Source organism: Anabrus simplex, chromosome 10 (assembly GCF_040414725.1).
Source record: "Anabrus simplex isolate iqAnaSimp1 chromosome 10, ASM4041472v1, whole genome shotgun sequence".
NCBI lineage: Eukaryota > Metazoa > Arthropoda > Insecta > Orthoptera > Tettigoniidae > Anabrus > Anabrus simplex.
In genome coordinates, this window is record NC_090274.1 from 24,095,540 (window position 1) to 24,115,648 (window position 20,109).

At 38.6% G+C, this 20,109-nt stretch overlaps 1 protein-coding gene across 1 annotated transcript in view; it reads left to right on the top strand.

The window, feature by feature from the left end:
* The window catches only part of LOC136882022 (protein dopey-1 homolog), a 168,097-nt gene that overhangs the window by 21,662 nt on the left and 126,326 nt on the right, over positions 1-20,109 (top strand). Inside the window, exons 2-6 of the mRNA XM_067154520.2 lie at positions 4,072-4,176; positions 9,675-9,765; positions 9,847-10,033; positions 14,939-15,104; positions 17,112-17,301. Coding sequence (XP_067010621.2) covers positions 4,121-4,176; positions 9,675-9,765; positions 9,847-10,033; positions 14,939-15,104; positions 17,112-17,301 — 690 coding nt within the window. The 5' untranslated portion in view covers positions 4,072-4,120. The remainder of the gene's footprint in view (positions 1-4,071; positions 4,177-9,674; positions 9,766-9,846; positions 10,034-14,938; positions 15,105-17,111; positions 17,302-20,109) is intronic.

The following is a 20,109-nucleotide window of genomic DNA, read 5'->3' on the forward strand; positions in this document are numbered from 1 at the left end:
GCTTCCCAAGAGATTGTTGTATGTTCAGTCCTCTGCCCGAAGGCTGGTTGGATCCTCAACAGCTCTACCATTAGCTGTCATAGATGGCCTAGGCATAATTGAAGAGGCATGCTAGGGAAATGAGGAGCGGGTTAGTTTCCAGTTGCTTTCCTCACTGAGCCAGAAGTTGCTATTACATAGGCAAGTCAATAAGTATCTGCAATTTTGCTCTAATTGCCTTTAGGTTGGCTCTATGGTGTTGTGTGCTCACCAGCCACTAGATAGCACTGTTATCTACGCCTGTGGTAGGTTTCAGCATTACCAGATCAGTACAGCTTGTACTGTTGTGACGTAAAGATGACCGCTCCACTCTGTGTTTGCACCAAGGAACAACAGCGTTCCGTAATCCGTTTTTTGTGGTCTGAGGGTGTACCAGGAGCGGAGTGATGCTCACAGTATTTTGGGACTCTCAAAGACAAGGAGAAACAGTGAACATTACAATGATATGTCGGTAAACAAGCTGAAACCTGCAATTCGCAAGAAACGCAGAGGTCAGTTGTTGGAAGGAGTTCTTTTGTTGCATCCTGTGTACAGATCCGATCTCACCCCATCAGATTACCATCTGTTTGGTCCACTTAAAAATGCTCTAAGAGAACGTCAATTCAGCTCCAATCAACATGCGAAGGAAGCAGTGTATACGTGGCTTTCTGTGCATCTAAAAAACCTTTTTTGGTGGAGGGTATTAGAAAGCTTGTGAAATGGTGGACCATGTGCATTGAAAAGCAGGGTGACTATGTTGAAAAATTATATCAATAAAAAGTGTGAACTCTTTGTAATAAATTATAAAAATTGATTGCAGATACTTATTGACTTGCCCTTGTACATATCAGTCTACCAAGTTCACTGCAATGCATGCAGGAACCGACCCTACAAGCAACATTTTCACAGCATTCCTAGCAGGAACTGGCTGCATAAGGAATGGTGGCATTACTAGGCACCGCTTATACCTCAATCACTTTCATATTGTCAAAGCCAAGTATAAGACTGACACAGATCAATGAAATCAACAAAATTACACTAGTCCATACCAGAACTGTGCCAGTTGTGACCTATGGACCTGAAGCAGCTGTCTTGACCAGAAACCTCTTGTTAGGTTATCTATTGCATACTCTTTAGTAACACTTGCCTTCAAAATTAAACATAGTTTGGCTCGAGCAAAAATAAAACTCAAAATTCATCAGCAATTCATCTATTCATGATCATACAACACGGAAGTCTGGAAACTTACACATTGCTAGAATGAATACAGTGAAGTATGGCACTAATGGTGTATTGTACATTATAGGGCTATAACAGCATTTAATTCCATTCCAGACTCAATAAAAGCTTATCAGAATTTCAATAAATTCAAAGGAAATATTAAGAAACATTTGTGGACAAAATTTAATGCCCTTGGATTTAGTCCAATTAGATGAACTTATTATCAGATTTCATTTTGAGTTATAGGGTTCTGTTTATATAAATGTTTAAATACACAATTGATCCTTGAAAAATGTTGTGTTTTAGATTTAAATTATTATACATTTTTATCAGCTCTGTAATACCAATAATTCAATTTGTCTTTAATATTGTACCCGTGCCAGCTCTTTAACGTACTACCCAATACGAGCATTAGCTCATGCATCTTTGAAACAGTAAAAGGTAAATATATTCTTTTATCTTTCTTTTGCTACTGCTTTTCCCACACCTGTGGGGTTGCAGGTGCGAACTGTGTCGCACATGGGGATTTGGCCCTTTTTTTACGGCCAGATGCCCTTTCTGATGCCAACCCTATATGGAGGGATGTAATAACTATTGCGTGTTTCTGTGGTGGTTGGTAGTGTGTTGTGTTGTCTGAATATGAAGAGGAGAGTGTTGGGACATACACAAACACCCAATTCCTGAGCCTGAAGAATTCATCAGAAGCGATTACAATCCCCGACCTGGCCGGGATTCGAACCCGGGACCCTCTGAACCGAAGGGCAGTACACTGACCATTCAGCCAATGAGTCGGACACAATAAAATAAATAACATAAGAAATGACAAAATTCACCAACAGCCTGAGTGGCGAAGGAACTTTCTAGCAATGTTAGAACTGAATAGACTAAAATGATATGTTCATGTGAAAGGAAGTTTTCGTGATACGACTCTAAGAAGATACTTTGATCTGACTATCATTGGCAAAAGATTGCAAGGGATGCCTAGAGAGACCTTGGTAAAGAAAAGTATAGAGAGACTTGACCAAGAGAGGTACAGGAATGGCAACAAAAAGTGGAACAACAACAATGGTCAACAGTACAAAATTGAAGAGGCTAATTTATAATTTCACACAGCTTGCTGGGCTTCATATAGTGATGATGATGATGATGATGATGATGATGTTGTTGATGATGATAACCAGAAAGCTGTTTGTGCTCATTAAGCACTGTAACATTCCTGAGAAGTTCTCTTACTGCATTACTTTAAAAATGTTTTTACAATGACACACTTAAACGTTATCAGTACCGGCCTGGTGTTGACTAACAAATTGAGACAAACAGTGTGCAATTCATTATTGACTCACTGACCAGGAATATTTGTAAATTCATACCTCTGCTATCACTATCTGGAATGGTCCTCATACTTAACACTGACATTATACAAGGTAATCAAATTTTCACCTCGGTTCTGCATCTTAGAACACCGAGTGAGTTGGCTATGCAGTATGTATGTGTATCTTTGAGTTTGCATTTGGGAGATAATGGGTTTGAACTTCACCATTGGCAACCCTGAAGATAGAGTTTCCCATTTGCTTCTTCTTCTTCTTTTCTAGCCTATTTCATTTCACTGCTGTATATAGGTGTCTTCCATATGCTTCCATCGTCTTCGGTCTTGAGCCACTTGGAACCAGCCTGTTCCAGCCAACAGCTTTATGCCGTTGAGCCATCTCTTCTGGGGTCTTCCAATGCCTCTCTTGTGTTACCATGACTTTGAATTTTCCCACTTTTAGACCAGCCAAATGCTGGTATTGTACCTTAATTGAGGCCACATCAACTTTCCTTCATTTCTAGCTCTTGCTTGTTCCAAAATCACCTAAGTTATACGAGTAATGGAAAGAAGCAACCAAATGACAAATCAAGTCGTGAATAGGACAGACACAATAGCAGATTAGCATCATAAGAGTGAGCAGCATGAGGAAAAGACAAGGATAAACAAGAAAACACAAAAAAAGATGCGTATAATCTCCATGTTATCAAATAAAGGGGCTCCCTCATCATCAATCCCAGCTTCATCAGGAGTGTGGGCATCAACTCTCATTGAGGAACATCTTAACTGATTGGCATGAGGTAGTTTGAACTTGACACAACTTGCTTTTTTAGAGATAACTTCTCATAATCCAAAGTTTTGGCTGTTAGAAAAGAATCCTGTCCCGGTTAATTTGAGTTCTTCATCTTCAAGCATCTATCCTTTTCCGACATTGGCAATCATCTGTGCGAATGCTGTCTTGTTCGGGCTCCTCAAAGCAGTTCTGCCAACATTTTGCGCTAGTGTCTCGGGTATTTCAGCAGTGAGATCGATCTGTGTCCAGCATATCTCTTTCCAAATATTTCTTCTTGCATAATAAGTTGGAATATTTGATATTTTAACCATCATTCTGTTTGATGTGGTTAAATGATTCCCCTCCACTTTTTGTTTGAAGAAGTTCAGTGTTCTTAATTCATCTGGTGCAATACATAGCAACCCTAGATAAATGATCATTTCAAAAGCCTCTTCTTTGTTCATTGTCCAAGCTGCATCTGTTAACAGTACTACTAACAACATGTACATGATATTATTTGAGTTGCTGTGACTTGGGTTAGGTCTTGGTATTAGACCAGATTGACACATTTTGTAAAGGTATATCCTGATTTCTCTATATGTGTTGTGACTTATTTTGGATTAGGAGAACTATACTGCAATCTAATTACACAAATAATGTAGGCCTAATTGATTTTCTTTTCATTAATGAAATAACTTGAGTCAGAAGAGGCTTTAATTTTTAAAATTAATAATGTCTTTATTTCTCTTCACAGGATGTTTGAAATAAATTGTCAGTAACGTGATAACATCTAGAACTTCAAGATGGGGTCCATTGCTCTAGAAGAGTATGAGCTGATGAAGGACTCGAAATACCGAGTGTAAGTATATATTTAGCTCATTTTAGTGATTGTTGAGACATGTCTATTGTTGCTAGAACCACTAGTCTCTATGTTGTGTTATCTGTTTGTTTTTTCTTGATTGTACGAAGGGAGTTCGATATATAACGCAACACTTTTTTTTCTTTCTAAGAGCAGGTTGGTTTTATTGAGGATTCAAATACGTCATGTTATTTCCCAATCCTTTTGCTACACTACCCTGTTTCTTAACATAATCTCCGTTCAATGCTATGGCCTTACGCCATTGTAATGTGAGGGCCTTTGTGTCTGCATGGTACCACTCGACTGGTTGATGTCGGAGCCAAGGTTGTGCTGCATGGATAACTTCCCCATCATCCACGTAGTGCTTCTGAGGAGTGCCTCCTTCATTGGGCCAAAAAGATGGAAGTCAGAAGGCGCGAGATCCAGGCTGTAGGGTGAATGAGGAAGAACAGTCCAGATCAGACAGGTTTGCTCGACCTTGTTGTGATGATGAAACACACCTCGCCCAACGACTCACCATGCTTTTGTCCACTGCCAGGTTTCTGGAGATACAAGTGGCTATGAATATCTGTGATACCCTGGTTTTCTCCCAAAAGAAACTCAATAACTGCTCTTTGTTTGGTACACATCTCCATTACAGACGCCATTTTGAAGGCTAGTTATAGCGCTGCCACCAATAGAAAATTAATGAAACTCTACGAGATGAAGCGGGAATATTCAGAGATGTCCCAGGCAACATTCCAATTGTTTAAAACCAAACTTGGCCGAGAAATAAAATGTGTTGCCTTATATGTTTCATACCTTGTTCATAATGCGAATGCTATTGGTCTAATTTCAAAATTTAGAGCGTGCAGCTAAGCAACCAAGTTTGGATGTCTATGGCCTCAGATATTCGGGGATTCTTTAGCTGAATATTACAGTTTGTTTAGTACAGAGATGTTCGCTCTAGGCTTTTCGTCCTGCAGGCACACAGCGAGTGGGCAAGCGATCAGTGTGTGCACTTCAGCAATAGTAATGTTGCTGTTATAGCACAGGCTGTGAAGGTCAATGAACAGTATTTGAGTATTATGGGAATGGGTTTTTTTTATTTTTTTTTTATTTCCAGTGGACAGAAATCCAGGTTATTTTCAATATATAACTTACGTTGTAACAAATTAGTTATTTCTGTTCTGATTACATATAGGCCCTATTGACTGGATACAATAAAGATTTTGCTAGTACCTCACAATATTTTTGTACTTTATGCAATGACTTACAGTTTTCAGTGTTACATTTAAGAGGGGTTTGCTATAGAAACATTCTCAATATAAGAAGGAGCAAAGCAGATAAGCTGTAGCTTGTTGTTACACAAGTGTAAATGATCTGATAAACATGTTTACCAGGAATAATATTAGTTAGATTATTTATTTGAAGACATACTGTATATCTACTTGTTACTACATTTACACTGTTGTACTTGGATAGTAAATATCTGTACCTTCACTAGTATTGGAACTCACTCATTATTTTGAGACTAGCTATAATCAGTGGATGTCTAATGATAAGTTTTTAAATACTACTTTCAGAAGCTCAGTGAAAGGAAGAGTTGCATAGCATTATGGCACTGTGCAAAATCAAGCAATAAACTTATTCAAGTATTTAAATATATTACATTTTACTTAATGAATAATCAGGTGGCCATGATCGTCAAGGCGTTGAAGTCTAAACAGTCTGACACCATGGTTAGCCGGTTCGAGTCCTGTTGGTCGAAAAAAGTTTACCATCAGAATATTGACCGGCAGGGTACGGGTGGTGGTGGTGGTGGTGGTGGTGGTGGTGGTGGTGGTGGTGGTGGTGGTGGTGGTGGTGGTGGTGGTGGTGGTGGTATACAATTTCTAATCACTAGATTGCGTGCCAAAAGCCTGGATTAAATTCCAAACCTTTCCGCAGTGCTTGTATGGAGTGAGTGCATATGACACTTTTGATGGCAATTCGTCTGTCGGATGGGGATATTAAGCCTTGAGCAGACCCCCTGGTGCTGTTTGACAGGAGTAGGCTATATGGCGGCACTGGGTTTCACCCTCTCCCTTCCTACTGTCATATATCATGTCATTTGTTTCATCTCACTAACTCCTCAGATGAGGTTGACGTCAGGAAGGGCATCTAGTCATAAGAACCCGCCACGACAGATCCATCTCGCCTGATACCCAACTTCGTAGAGAAAGTTAAAATTCTGTTATTTTCATCTAAGAAATTGTAAATCGTAACATGCATGGGTCAACCCCATATGTTTATACATGTAACCCAAAACTGTAACGTGTCAGTTTTTTTGAATGTGTAAATTATAGGAAAATTAAACCATATCTTAGTAATGAGCGTAGTATAAACCAAACCTAAATATTTATAAAAGGTCAGGTTTTTACGGTTATAGAGTCTTTAAAAAGAAATACTGTACTCCAGTCACCATTGAATGGTGCAGGGAGAGCTTCGTAGTCACAATTAAATGTGACTCCTGACCCATGCCGAGTGTGTTCGCTCTCTCGGTTGACTGTAGCGTACGCTCGGTACGTAAGCTGCCCTCATTTATATCAAACTAGCCTGGCCGCACTGCGCCCAGCTTAGCAACTCTGGTTTAGTATAACATAACTGCACTATACTATTGTTAGATATTGAGAAGGCACGTTTGAGGCATAAAGAAGTGCCAGAAAAAGATTATTGCTCAAAAATGAAGGAAAAAAAAGAGCTGTGTGCCAGTTGAAGGAGGCAGGTCAAGTTGTTTTGAAACCAAGAGCAGAGTCCAACAAGGAAGTTATGTCACCACTTTGCTCCATTATTATAGTGGATGATATTATAAAACCAGTAAAAAAATGAAGGATCAGACAGCAAATGTGTTTTGTTTTTACCGATCATGATGTGCTATGGGATGAGATAGAAACAGAAGTACAAGCTTAAATAAATTCTTGCTAAGAAGAATTTGAAAGAATGGGACTGATTATCAGCCATACTAAGATAGCTTGTTTGGTAATAAGTCAAAATCTTGGAGCAGTCTACTTGCAAGTGCAAAATGAAGTAGATATTATCAATAGATGCAAATATTTAGGGAGCTTTGTTTCTTGTGACCAACACTATAAACCAAGAAATAGTCAGTAGGATACAAGCTGCATCAAAATTCTCCCACTCCATTCATCAACTACTTTAGAATGACACATTTCCCCAAGCTCCCAAAGTCACACCGTACAAAACGTATCTCGTACCAATTCTAACTTATGGACTTGGAAAAACGTTATTTAAATTGGCAGTGATAAGTAGAAGAGCAGCTGTGGATGGACTAGACGAGGATCCGAGAAATACTCGCATCTGGCTTGCTGGAGCAAACAAATGATGATGATGACGATGATACTGTTGTATTAAGAAAATTGTGACATTGATGTAGGGAATCCAGCAATGAAGTAGCCCTTAAAAAGGCAAAACCATGTATGTTAGATAATTAATTTGAAAGAAAATTTTCACGAGATATAGACCTTAAGATTTAATTGTTTAATCATCATCATAATGATTTCCCCATTCCAGCAGGCTAGATGTAGGAATAAACAACCCTCTTCCATAAACTTCTATCTTGTCACTATCTTTTCCCATTTTGGACTGCTGTGGGCAGGACTTTTTCATTCTGCGTCATCCAATCCTCTCTAGGTTTTCCCCACAATCTTTTTTTTTTCTTCATTAACCAGGGTTTTTTTTGGTAGGTCTTGGGTGTTCTTATTAATTACATTCTCGTACTGTGGCTAAACTATTTCAGTCATGATTGTTCTAGAATATCGGACAAACTCAGTTGGAGCCCTGGTTGGAGGCGGACTTATTTGTTTCCAATTTTGTCCCTTCTGGTCTTCTGTTTGCTTGACATAAGGAATTTAATTTCTGTTATCAGTTGTCATCTGTTGTTCTTGCTGGTCAGTATTGCCGCTTCCAGTCCATAGGTCTGAGTGGGTAGCAAGTAGCTCTTATAAAGTAATACTTCTGCGTTTCAGGGAGAAACGTTTGTCCAGTAATGGATGGGAAACAAAACTGTAGAAGGTTGCAGCTTCTTTAACTTTGCTGATATTTTCAGAAAGAAGGTTGCAGCTTTTTTAACGCTGCTGCTAATTTCATACACATCTCTATTAGCAGCCGACAAAACATTTCCAAGGTATTTGAAGTGCTGAAACCTTTAAGTTTCATGTTGTCCCATGCTTGGCACTTCGCTTCCTCTGTTTATCACCACGCATGCTGTTTTGGTTTGCCTGATTTGAAATCCAAACTTGTCGAATTCCTCTTTCCACCAATTTAGTCGTCGAATGTCATCTCCTCACTCACCCCATATGACATTGTCTGTGAACATCAGTGCATTTGTGTTCTTGTATTTCTTCTGGACTGTCTTGATGATTTTAAATCCATAACCTTCCATAATGCTTACAAACAGCAATGCGGAAAAATAGCTTCTCTGTTGCATTCCACTTCTCGTCTTTACCATCCAGACCTAGTTTCTTGTATATGGAAACAGCTTTTAGTGTCTTTGTATTGTTGTTGTCTTCTGGCACGCCCTTCTTAAGTAATACATCCTGAATGTGATGAGGGGTGTAACCATATGTCTTCTCTGTGTCAATGACTACAAGAGGGTGATCGAAAAGCTGTGAACATCATAGTAAGCAATATTGATTAAATGCACGAACTACAAGACATACATTACTTACTAATTATGTTTATAACATATCTAAATCAAATTCAAGTCTAGACTATATCAGCCAAAATGATTGGTCTTCTGGGTATCTTCCTGTTTGTAGCTGATCCACATTCCCAAAAATGCTTGCTTAGTCTTCTTATCATCGAATTGTTAGGAACTGCAGAATCCTCATCTCTTTGATGAAATTTGTCTGCAACACATGCATAAAAATGACTGGCAAAATAATGTTGAACCGTGAACACTTGTTGCTTTTGGGAAAATAACATTTGTCAGACTATAGACATCTTATTGCCAATACATGGCAGATGGCATTTCCAATTGTTCATTCTCCTACAGTACAATCTGCCTGCACAAGATATAATTTTAATAACTGCGATACAAGTTATAACAACATTTAGTTTGATGTGCGCAACTTTTCAATCGATCTGTATTATAGGCATATTCCTCTCCCAGTTTTTCTCAAACAGCATCCAAGTAGCAAATATGAGATCAGTCAGGTCTAAATCCAAATTATTTCTCTTGCAGATTTGATTCAACACACTTCCTTTCCTTTTATTACGATATACTGTAGATTCACAGATCTTAGGACCATGGGAAAGAAGAGTACACTCGTACAATTTGAACAGTTCTTTCTCTCCATCCCTGATCCTAAGCTACTCTAGCAGGCATAGGAAGGATGAAATCAATGAAGGATTTATTCGTGAAGACATTGTACTTCTGTTGTGTCATTGTTTGTTCTCATCGTCAGTGGTAGTTTATTGAATTAAAGTGTATCAGCTAATGAAGTCTGTGTTTGTTACAGTTATGTCTCGGCCGTGGACAAGGCTCTCAAGAGCTTTGAGTACACGAGCGAATGGGCGGACCTCATCTCTGCACTGGGCAAACTGAACAAGGTATGGCTTGGTACTAATTCTGCTGTCATAATACAATATTGGAGGAATGTAATTTGTAAATTGAGTGATATTTTCTTGCAGGTGCTGCTAAATCATATGAAGTTCCCTGTCATTCCACGCCGCATCAAAATTAGCAAGCGCCTAGCACAGTGCATGCATCCTGCCCTACCTTCTGGAGTACACCTCAAGGCCTTGGAAACCTATGATATAATTTTCAAATGCATGGGTACCAACCGACTGAGTCATGAACTCTTCATATATAGTGCTGGTGAGTGATTGACAGAGCTGAAGAATATATTAGTTTTCCTGCATAAAAACTTGGTATATTTCCTTCACAATGCAACTTTTATGGTGTCTGTAGGGTGGGATTTTCTAAGTAACCGAGCGAGTGGCTCTATAGTTTGGGTTACATAGCTATCAGCTTCTGGAGATAGTGTGTTCGAACTCCACTGTTGGCAGAGCTGAAGATAGTTTTTCTGTGGTTTCCCATTTTCACTCCATGCAAATGCTTCATTAAGTCCATGGTCACTTCCGTCTCACTCCTATCAATCAGTCACTACTGATCTATATTTAGGGCAGTCGCCCAGGTGGCGGATTCCCTATCTGTTGTTTTCCTAGCCTTTTCTTAAATGATTGCAAAGAAATTGTAAATTTATTAAGCATCTCCCTTGATAAGTTATTCCAATCTCTAACTCCCCTTCCTATAAGTGAATATTTGCCCCAATTTGTCCTCTTGAATTCCAGCTTTATCTTTATATTGTGATCTTTCCTACTTTTAAAGACACCACTCAAACTCATTCGTCTACTGATGTCAGTTCACGCCATCTCTCCACTGACAGCTCCGAACATACCACTTATTGCATAAAACCAATTTTATGTTTTTACCCGTATTGAACTTACATATGTATTGAATTGGTGTGGATAATAAATACAAGAATTGTAAATACATACCACTTAGTTCAGCTGCTCGTCTCCTTTCTCCCAAGTCTTCCCAGCCCAAACTTTGCAACATTTTTGTAACGCTACTCTTTTGTCGGAAAACACCCAGAACAAATGGAGCTGCTTTTCTTTGGATTTTTTCCAGTTCTTGAATCAAGTAATCCTGGTGAGGGTCCCATATACTAGAACCATACTTTACATACTTACTACAACCCCTAGCCCTTTCATATCCCATTGTTGCCTTAAGACCCAGATTCTTAAATAAAAGAACTTTCTAAGTGGCACATGCAGAGTATTTCATTTCAACTTCTTCCTATGTTGCTGTTACCAAAGGCATCACCGCGTACACGATCTGATCAGAAGTATCTGGACATTTACTTCAAAATGAAGACAAAGAGTTTGCTGGCAACATATTCTCTGGTAGTCACCAATAATATGATATGATATCCGCCTTTATCACAGCCCTGTCTCCGTGGGGAAGACTTTCCACCTGGTATCGGAATGAATGATTCCATGGGAGTGGCACGCCATTCTTCCCGAATAGCCGTAGCCAGAGAACGTGCTGGTGTTGGATGGTAGAGCCTGAAACAAAGTCGCCGTAGTGACTCATCCACCAGGTGTTCTGTTGAGTTTATTATTATCCTTAAACCATAGGCTTGGAGCGTTATCACGTTGGTATAAACGATGGTCATCATTGAACTGATTTTCTGTGCTAGGCAGTACAAAAGCATTTATAATGTACTGTATTGATATCCTTCTACATTTACAGTGATATAATCCTGCTAGAGGACCGAGTCCCTGCCATGAGAAACATCCCTACTCTATAATGCCACCTCCTCCAAACTTCGCTGTTAGTACTAAACATTCAGTTAGATTACCTTCCCTGGGCATTCTCCATACCCTAATCCTCTCATCAGATTGCCACAATTTATAACAGAATTCATTACTTCAAATTACCTATTTCCACTGTTCCAGCGTGCAGTGGTGTTGCTTTGTATTAAGGGGGGAAATATTTGGTTTATAGCCAGCTGCTCGACTGCGGAACTCTATTCTTCTTAATCCCCGATGCATAGTCATGAGTCTGTCTGTACTTGATAACACCTTGATATTCTGTAGTGATTCTTTCTACAGACAAGCAATGATTTTCTCATACCATCCTCTTTAATTTACTTTACAATGGCGAAAAATGAGAGTATCCTCCTATTCAATACATCATATATTCCGTCATTAGACGGAGCAAACAAATTCAGACATGTTTCGGCTCGCTTGAGCCATCTTCAGTGAAAAAAAAAAATAAAAAAAATAGGGGGGTTGGAATAATTTACATAATATAAGTTGAAAAATGCTAAAAAACATAATGAAAGAGCAAATGAAAAAACAAACAAAAGAGAGCCTAGACGTAAGCAAAATTCGCACAAATATACAATATTTACATCAATATGCAGAGCAAAAAACAACTTATTGCGACAAAATTCAGTGAAACAGGTGTTAATTTGAAATAATAATTGATACTAAAAACTGCGTTAACCTAAGAAACAAGGGAATGAGAAAACAAATGATGCAGATGGAAATGAATAATAGTAGCACATGGTGAGGTTGTGGACCTCATAGTTTACAAATTATTGGTTTATAAAAATGACAAAACAGTTTGAAATTGCTGTCAAAATCATCCTAGTGGAAACCCATCACATCAAATTGGTCAGGAGGAGAGCGGGAGCAAACATTTTTGAGAGAAACCAAGCCTGAATTAACCTGCAGGCGAAAAGCCTGTGACAAGGAGAAAAAAACACCATGAAATTTAAGGATTTAGAAATAGCAGCATTCTCAATATCTTCTCAATCTAGCGGTCCCTTTCTTCATTATTGTTTCATAATGTTGGCTGGTGTTTTGCCTTATTATAGAGGGGTCGGAAGGGCCGCATATAAAAATATGAGAAGCTGTGTTAGGTAGAAGACAGATGCATAGTAAATTTTAGTAATCTAGTGGAAACCGTCAATGAAGTTCTAATAGTGTGCAGTAGGTGGTTGTCCTCTCTAGTGGCCTGGCTTTCTCAAAGTAACGGTCTCGTTCGTGTGATCGAGTCTATTGTTGGTTCGATCACGCGAACGAGACCGTTACTTTGAGAAAGCCAGGCCACTAGAGAGGACAACCACCTACTGCACACTATTAGAACTTCATTGACGGTTTCCACTAGATTACTACAATTTACTATGCATCTGTCTTCTACCTAACACAGCTTCTCATATTTTTATATGCGGCCCTTCCGACCCCTCTATAATAAGGCAAAACACCAGCCAACATTATGAAACAATAATGAAGAAAGGGACCGCTAGATTGAGAAGATATTGAGAATGCTGCTATTTCTAAATCCTTAAATTTCATGGTGTTTTTTTCTCCTTGTCACAGGCTTTTCGCCTGCAGGTTAATTCAGGCTTGGTTTCTCTCAAAAATGTTTGCTCCCGCTCTCCTCCTGACCAATTTGATGTGATGGGTTTCCACTAGGATGATTTTGACAGTAATTTCAAACTGTTTTGTCGTTTTTATAAACCAATAATTTGTAAACTATGAGGTCCACAACCTCACCATGTGCTACTATTATTCATTTCCATCTGCATCATTTGTTTTCTCATTCCCTTGTTTCTTAGGTTAACGCAGTTTTTAGTATCAATTATTATTTCAAATTAACACCTGTTTCACTGAATTTTGTCGCAATAAGTTGTTTTTTGCTCTGCATATTGATGTAAATATTGTATATTTGTGCGAATTTTGCTTACGTCTAGGCTCTCTTTTGTTTGTTTTTTCATTTGCTCTTTCATTATGTTTTTTAGCATTTTTTCAACTTATATTATGTAAATTATTCCAACCCCCCTAATTTTTTTTTTCACTGAAGATGGCTCAAGCGAGCCGAAACATGTCTGAATTTGTTTGCTCCGTCTAATGACGGAATATATGATGTATTGAATAGGAGGATACTCTCATTTTTCGCCATTATAAAGTGAAAACCGTCAATACGGAATGATTCTAATATCTTGTAATCCTCTTTAATGTTCGTTGGTCCCTGGGTGTCAGTAAATGTAGCTGACCAGATTGAGGTTGTGCTGTGGCTCTACCTTCATGCTTCCACGTTACAGTTACATCACTGACACTCATTTTGGGTACATTTGTAAGATAGAAATCTCCCCACCGAGCTCGATAGCTGCAGTCGCTTAAGTGCGGCCAGTATCCATTATTCGGGAGATAGTAGGTTCGAACCCCACTGTCAGCAGCCCTGAAAATGGTTTTCCATGGTTTCCAATTTTCACACCAGGCAAATGCTGGGGGGGGGGGGCTGTACCTTAATTAAGGCCACGGCTGTTTCCTTCCCACTCCTAACCCTTTCCTGTCCCATCGTCGCCATAAGACGTATCTGTGTCGGTGCGACGTAAAACAGTTAGCAAAAAAAAAAAAAAGAAATCTCCCTTACATATTTCTAGCTTATGTGGCAACACGTTGAAAGTCACTAAGGTCCCCTGACCTACCCTTGTTGCTGTTCTGTAGTGACACTGAACAGTACAAACCTCCCTGCCTCCTTTTACAATGTTATGATGCATTATTTCTTGTTGTTTACTAGTGTGCAGTGGTGTCCGGTTACTTTTGATTAGATAGTGTAGGTGCTGTAACCCTCAAAGTGTTTTCATTAGAGTTATTTATGCTAGCACAGAGCATTCTGAAAACAAACAAGAATGAAAGTTCAAATTTTTAAAAATATATATTTCTTTTTGATGGAGAATTGTTGTATTTTGTTGTTCCTGTAAAATGTGTGGAAAGTCACATGTGTGGTATTGCAGTCGCATTGATGATATATACATTTGTTGTAGTTGTCATTTCTGTATACATTAGATGCCTCTTTGTGAGGGACAGAACGTATGACAAGGTTAGGTAATTGCGTTGATTTGTCTCTTGTGTGTTCCATGCCATTACTTATGATGTCAGGTCTGTGTGAGAAAAGGGATGATTGTGTGAAAGTTATGAAGGTAGTTGGGTTACCTCAGGAAAGGGGGAGAGTGAAAAAGATTCATACCGGTGGTAGAAGTTCAGTAACAAAGGGCAAATGCAAAGGAAAACAGATGGCCAACAGGTTTAATTCTCAAGAACAATTACTAAATACCTTCAGTCTATTGTCTTTTGACCATGGAGGAATAACTCTTTGCACTCCTTTCTCTACGCTTTATATTTGTCTCGTAATCTTGTGCAGGTCTTTTCCCACTTCTGGGCCATGCTGCGATGAATGTCCGTCCGTCCTTGCTCACCGTGTACGAGACTCACTTCGTTCCACTGGGAGAGCGACTACGGCCTGGACTCAGTGGTTTTCTCAGTGGTGTGTTGCCTGGCCTTGAAGAAGGCTCCGATCATTTTGAACGGTAAGTTTCTTTTCTAACTACTATTTACTGAATTTTTCCTGATTTAAAGTTGGAATCTTCTGCATTTACCTCTAGCATTGTAGAGGTAAAATATAGATTTTTGATTTTTCTGCATCATGTAAGTGTGACTCTAGCAGACTCAACCTGCTCAAATGGGTTCTTCTTTTTGAAGTTATGTACTCGCCCTGCTACACACAGAGAGTAGAATTCAGATAATGGGATTGCATAACTGCTACTGCCACCAACTTGATGCCATGACAATGTGGTGCTATAAACGGCTGTTTTGAATATCCTAGACAGCACCTACTTCCCCCTGGCTACATATGTGCCTGCAATGTGTGCACTCCTGAGTATCACTCAGGGTCGGCGCTTCTGATTCTTAGATAGTACCGTAAAACCTCATTAGTGTATTCCTCATTAACACGTTTTCTCGCTTAGCACGTCGTAAATTCAGTCTCGATTCTCATTGTATTAAATCTGTATAAAAATAAGTCACTTATCGCGTCACAAATTTTCGCTATTACCGCTTAGTACGATCACATTTTTCTTAGCCCCGAAACTGTTACTTGTCATCCCTTGTGAAAGAAACGTGATTTCCAACTCGGGTAAGAGCCGTTGCCACATTTGCGTGATTATGGTTCACAGGATAAGTTACACCTTCGGGGTGCAACCTGTTAGCCTCAGGAATGTTCAGTTTTTCGTGCCGATTAGCAGTGAGATTGCTGAATAACACAGTAAATCTATTTGTGCTTGTATTTTGCATTCCATTCAGAAAGAAGACATTTACTTTGTGTTGAGTGGTACAGTGAAGTTTAGCGAATATTTGTCCCTTAATACGGTAGCCTACATGTAGATTAGGAAACATAATCGTGTGACTCTGACTAGCGTGGTGCATATTTGTTTTGTGATAGCTAGTAATGGATATGAACAAAGTCATGAAATTCCTTACTAATGAACACAAAATTAAAATCCATCAGAAAGTGGACTGGCTTCTGCATCTATGTGTGCAGAGGTCTCTAATGTTGAACTCACACCTTCGAGTTTCGATCATACAAGTTCGTAGAAGTTCTGTCGACTTCAAAATGGTGGCCTCCCGGTCATACATGATCGGATGTAACCTCCACTTAATTTTGTAAGTGTGAGACCAGAAAATAAAGCTTAATAACCCACTGCTCTGAAATAAAATGTTTTTACTTACATTTGTTTTAAAAAGTGTGTGATCTGCAACAATACTTACAAAATTTTTATTGGCCCCGGTGCACATGTTTTCACATGTGTTGACTGGTGTTTATTATACCTTTCAGTACACTTGTTATTTTATAAGCGCCAATGGGAAAGGTTGTCATATTTGTTCTCGTGTTCTTCACACCTTATAATACTTTCCTCTCATCTTTAGAAATGGTAGATATGGTTTTCACTGTACCCGCGAATACATGATGTAAAATGCTCTCAAGTCAGAAAAAATCAATATACATGTTGGATAGGTTTTTTTCCGTATATTCAGTAGTACATTTTCTCGCTTAACACGTTCTTTTTCCTGGTCCCCTTCAGAAACGTCTTAACGAGGTTTTACTGTATAAAGGTAAGAGATAAAATGGAGAAAAGCAGGCTTAGTTAGTTTCAACATGTTAAAAGGATGAATGGTGAAAAAATGCCATAACAGAGGATGGAAAGGCAATGAAGGGCTGGAGATGACCAAGACTGAGATCGATGAGCTTGACTCAAAACAGCAGATCCTGGACTGGAGCATAGTGTTGGATGGAGAGTGGTGGTATAACAGAAGAAAATGGAGAGAAACTGTGTTTTCCCCTATCCGAATGTAGCTGGAAAATGGGAGATGATTATGAGGTGTAGAATTAAAGAGGCCACAGAGCTAGTTAGTTGCAAATAGAGCCTTCTGGTGACAAATGGTTAATTTACTGAGACTTGCAGACTGAACACTACAAGGCCTAACAGTATGTATTTAAGATGTGTTATGTGATATCTAATTCATTGTATTCTTCCTAGCACTACATCACTGCTGGAGAAGGTGTGCGATGGTGTTGGAGCAAGCCATTTCTATGGCTGTCTGTGGGACTGTTTGGCATCAAATAGCGGAATCCGATTGCCAGCCATCTCGTACGTGCTGTCCCACTTCAACAAGAAGTTGTGTATGGAGGACCAGCTGTACATCATGGGCACTAACATTGATGTCATGGTGAGTAAGATTTGTATTTGCCAGTTGGATGCTGCCACACACTTTTTCTCAAGGTGGTAACTCATTTTGCATTTTTTTCAGTGATTTACCTGTTCATAATTAATTAAGAAAGGTTTAATGAAATAGCATATCCATGTTGCAGAAGTTTCAGTTTACGATATTTATTGGAATTAACATTCCAGCATATACAAGTAATGGAAAGGAACCAACAAGTGATGGCCAGTTGAGTCATTTAGCACTACATTATGGACTTGTAACTTATAACTAAAAGAAACTGAACTAATTGGGTTTACATAATGAAGATTCAATTCCCCTTCATTAGCCTTTTCATCGTCGTTTTGGTATTCGTTCATCACTCATGCTTTTAACATGTCCCAACTAACTAGGTCTGCTTTATCCTATTTTATCTCTTACTTTCCTCACTTTTATTTCTTTTGGTATCTGTTCATTTGTCTCTTCTTGTTTTCTGCACCATACTTCTCAGGAATTTCATTTCTGCCACCTGTATTTGGCTCTCATCTCTTTTCGTCACTGACCAGGTTTCTGCTCCATATGTTGTAACAGGTATGTGGTACTTCTTTCTATATGACTTGAATTGCACTTGTTTGTTCCGTTCCATTACCTGCGTATATTGACCTGTTGAGTTCCTTTATTCGTTTTGTGTTGGTCCTTTGTTCCTACTCTTTTATCGTCAGTATTCGTCTTTATCTTTTTGTCTTTTCATTTTTCCTTTGTTTATCTGGTTTTACAAACACTCCTCTGGGATCCCAAAGTACCAACAAAATCAAAGCTGGTGATGTTCAGTCAGTACTTCATACCAGTCTTAATCTATAGTATTGAAACCTGCACCCTCACTAAGAATGTTCCTTAGGTCCACAATTCAAAAAACCCGAACTGGAGATGTTACGGAATGACGTGGTTGGGAAGGAAGCTGGATTAAGACATCATTGTTAGATCGGGTCAGCATGTCCAGATTGAGGTGGTTTGGGGATCTAATGAGGATGGAGCCAAAAAGGACAGCTTATGTCAGCTTGGAGAGACATGTATAGCGTATGATTTTCAGAAAGCAAATTTTCTTGGTATATATAACATGTTTCGAGAAACGGACTGGTCTGAGTTGGAAAAAATCGAAGATGTAGATGAAGCAGTAGAACATTTTTACGTGAAAGTAAATTCTGTATTTGAAGCCACGGTCCCCAAAAGAGCATTTTTTTGTAGAACTAAATACCTGGTTTGGTTTACTTCGGAAATAATCCGTAATATTAAGTTGAAAGAATTGCATAGAAGACGACAAAAAAATTCTGATCATAGTAAACAAATATATAAACAACTCAGGAAATATGTTAAAACCTTAATCAACAAAGCGTACAATCGTTATATCTCTGAAATTCAAAACAACATCACGAAAGATACTAAATCATTCTGGAATTTTATTAAAAATAAGCGAACTCAAAAAGATCCACCCTTACAGAGTATGAAACTTAATAATATAACGCTAGATAATAGTCAATGTATCTCCAATTGGTTTTGCAACGTTCTTTAAATCTGTTTACTCTTCTTCTCCACCTTCTTACGCTATTCCTGATACACCGCGATTACTGGTAAACGATTCCCTAGGAGTAGAATTTATAACCACAAGTGAATATAAAGCAGCTATTATGAAATTAAAGTCCAAAAAATCATGTGGCCCTGATGGGATACCTCCCTACATCCTAAAAGCATGTTCTGAAGTGTTACTCATTCCTCTTCTGAGACTGTATAATTTGATACTTAAGAAGCAGACATTTCCCAAAGCCTGGAAAATATCGAGAGTTTGTCCAATCTTTAAATCTGGGGACAATAAGATGATTGAGAATTATTGACCTGTCTGTATTTTATGCGCTCCGTGCAAAATCCTAGAACAAATTTTATATTGTCGTATTTTCGCTCATGTAAAGAGGGCTATAAGTGAATATCAGCATGGCTTTATGCCTGGTAGATCAACAATAAGCAATCTTGTTAATTTTGCGCAGTATTCTTTTAATGTTCTACATAGGCAGGGAAATGTTGATGTAATTTACTTGGATTTTTCGAAAGCCTTTGACAAAATTGATCACGATATTTTATTGAAAAAGCTCTCTGAATTTGGAATGACTTCGCCAATGCTATCACTGATTTCATCTTACCTTAGAGACAGGCAACAGTATGTAGCATATCGCAATTGTAATTCAGACATTTTTTCTGTCTATTCTGGTGTTCCACAGGGTTCAAACCTGGGTCCGTTGCTGTTTAACGTTCATGTCAACGATCTCCCATCTAAGGTTAAGTTTTCAAACTGCCTTTTATATGCGGATGATGTAAAACTTTACAAAGAAATAAAATGTGATGGAGACATCGACAAACTTCAAAGCGATTTAAATCAATTATACGAATGGAGTATAGAAAATAATTTACATTTCAATATAAAGAAATGTTGCTTCATGAAAATTACACACGGAAAATTCCCTAAAGAACACGTGTACTCTATCAACAACGAATTACTGACGCAGGTTAATTCAATTAATGATCTAGGAGTACGCATCACAAACAATTTGTCGTTTAACTCACACATTTATGACACAATTAATGATGCCTACAAAAAACTGGGCTTCTTAATCCGACACACCAGAGAGCTGAATAATATCCAAGCCCTCACACTTTTGTTCAACACACTTGTGAGGTCCAAACTTGAGTACGCGTCGGTAATTTGGTCTCCCATTTACAAATCTTATCAAAACCATGTGGAGAAAGTTCAAAAACGTTTCTTACGTTATCTTTACTTTAAAAAAT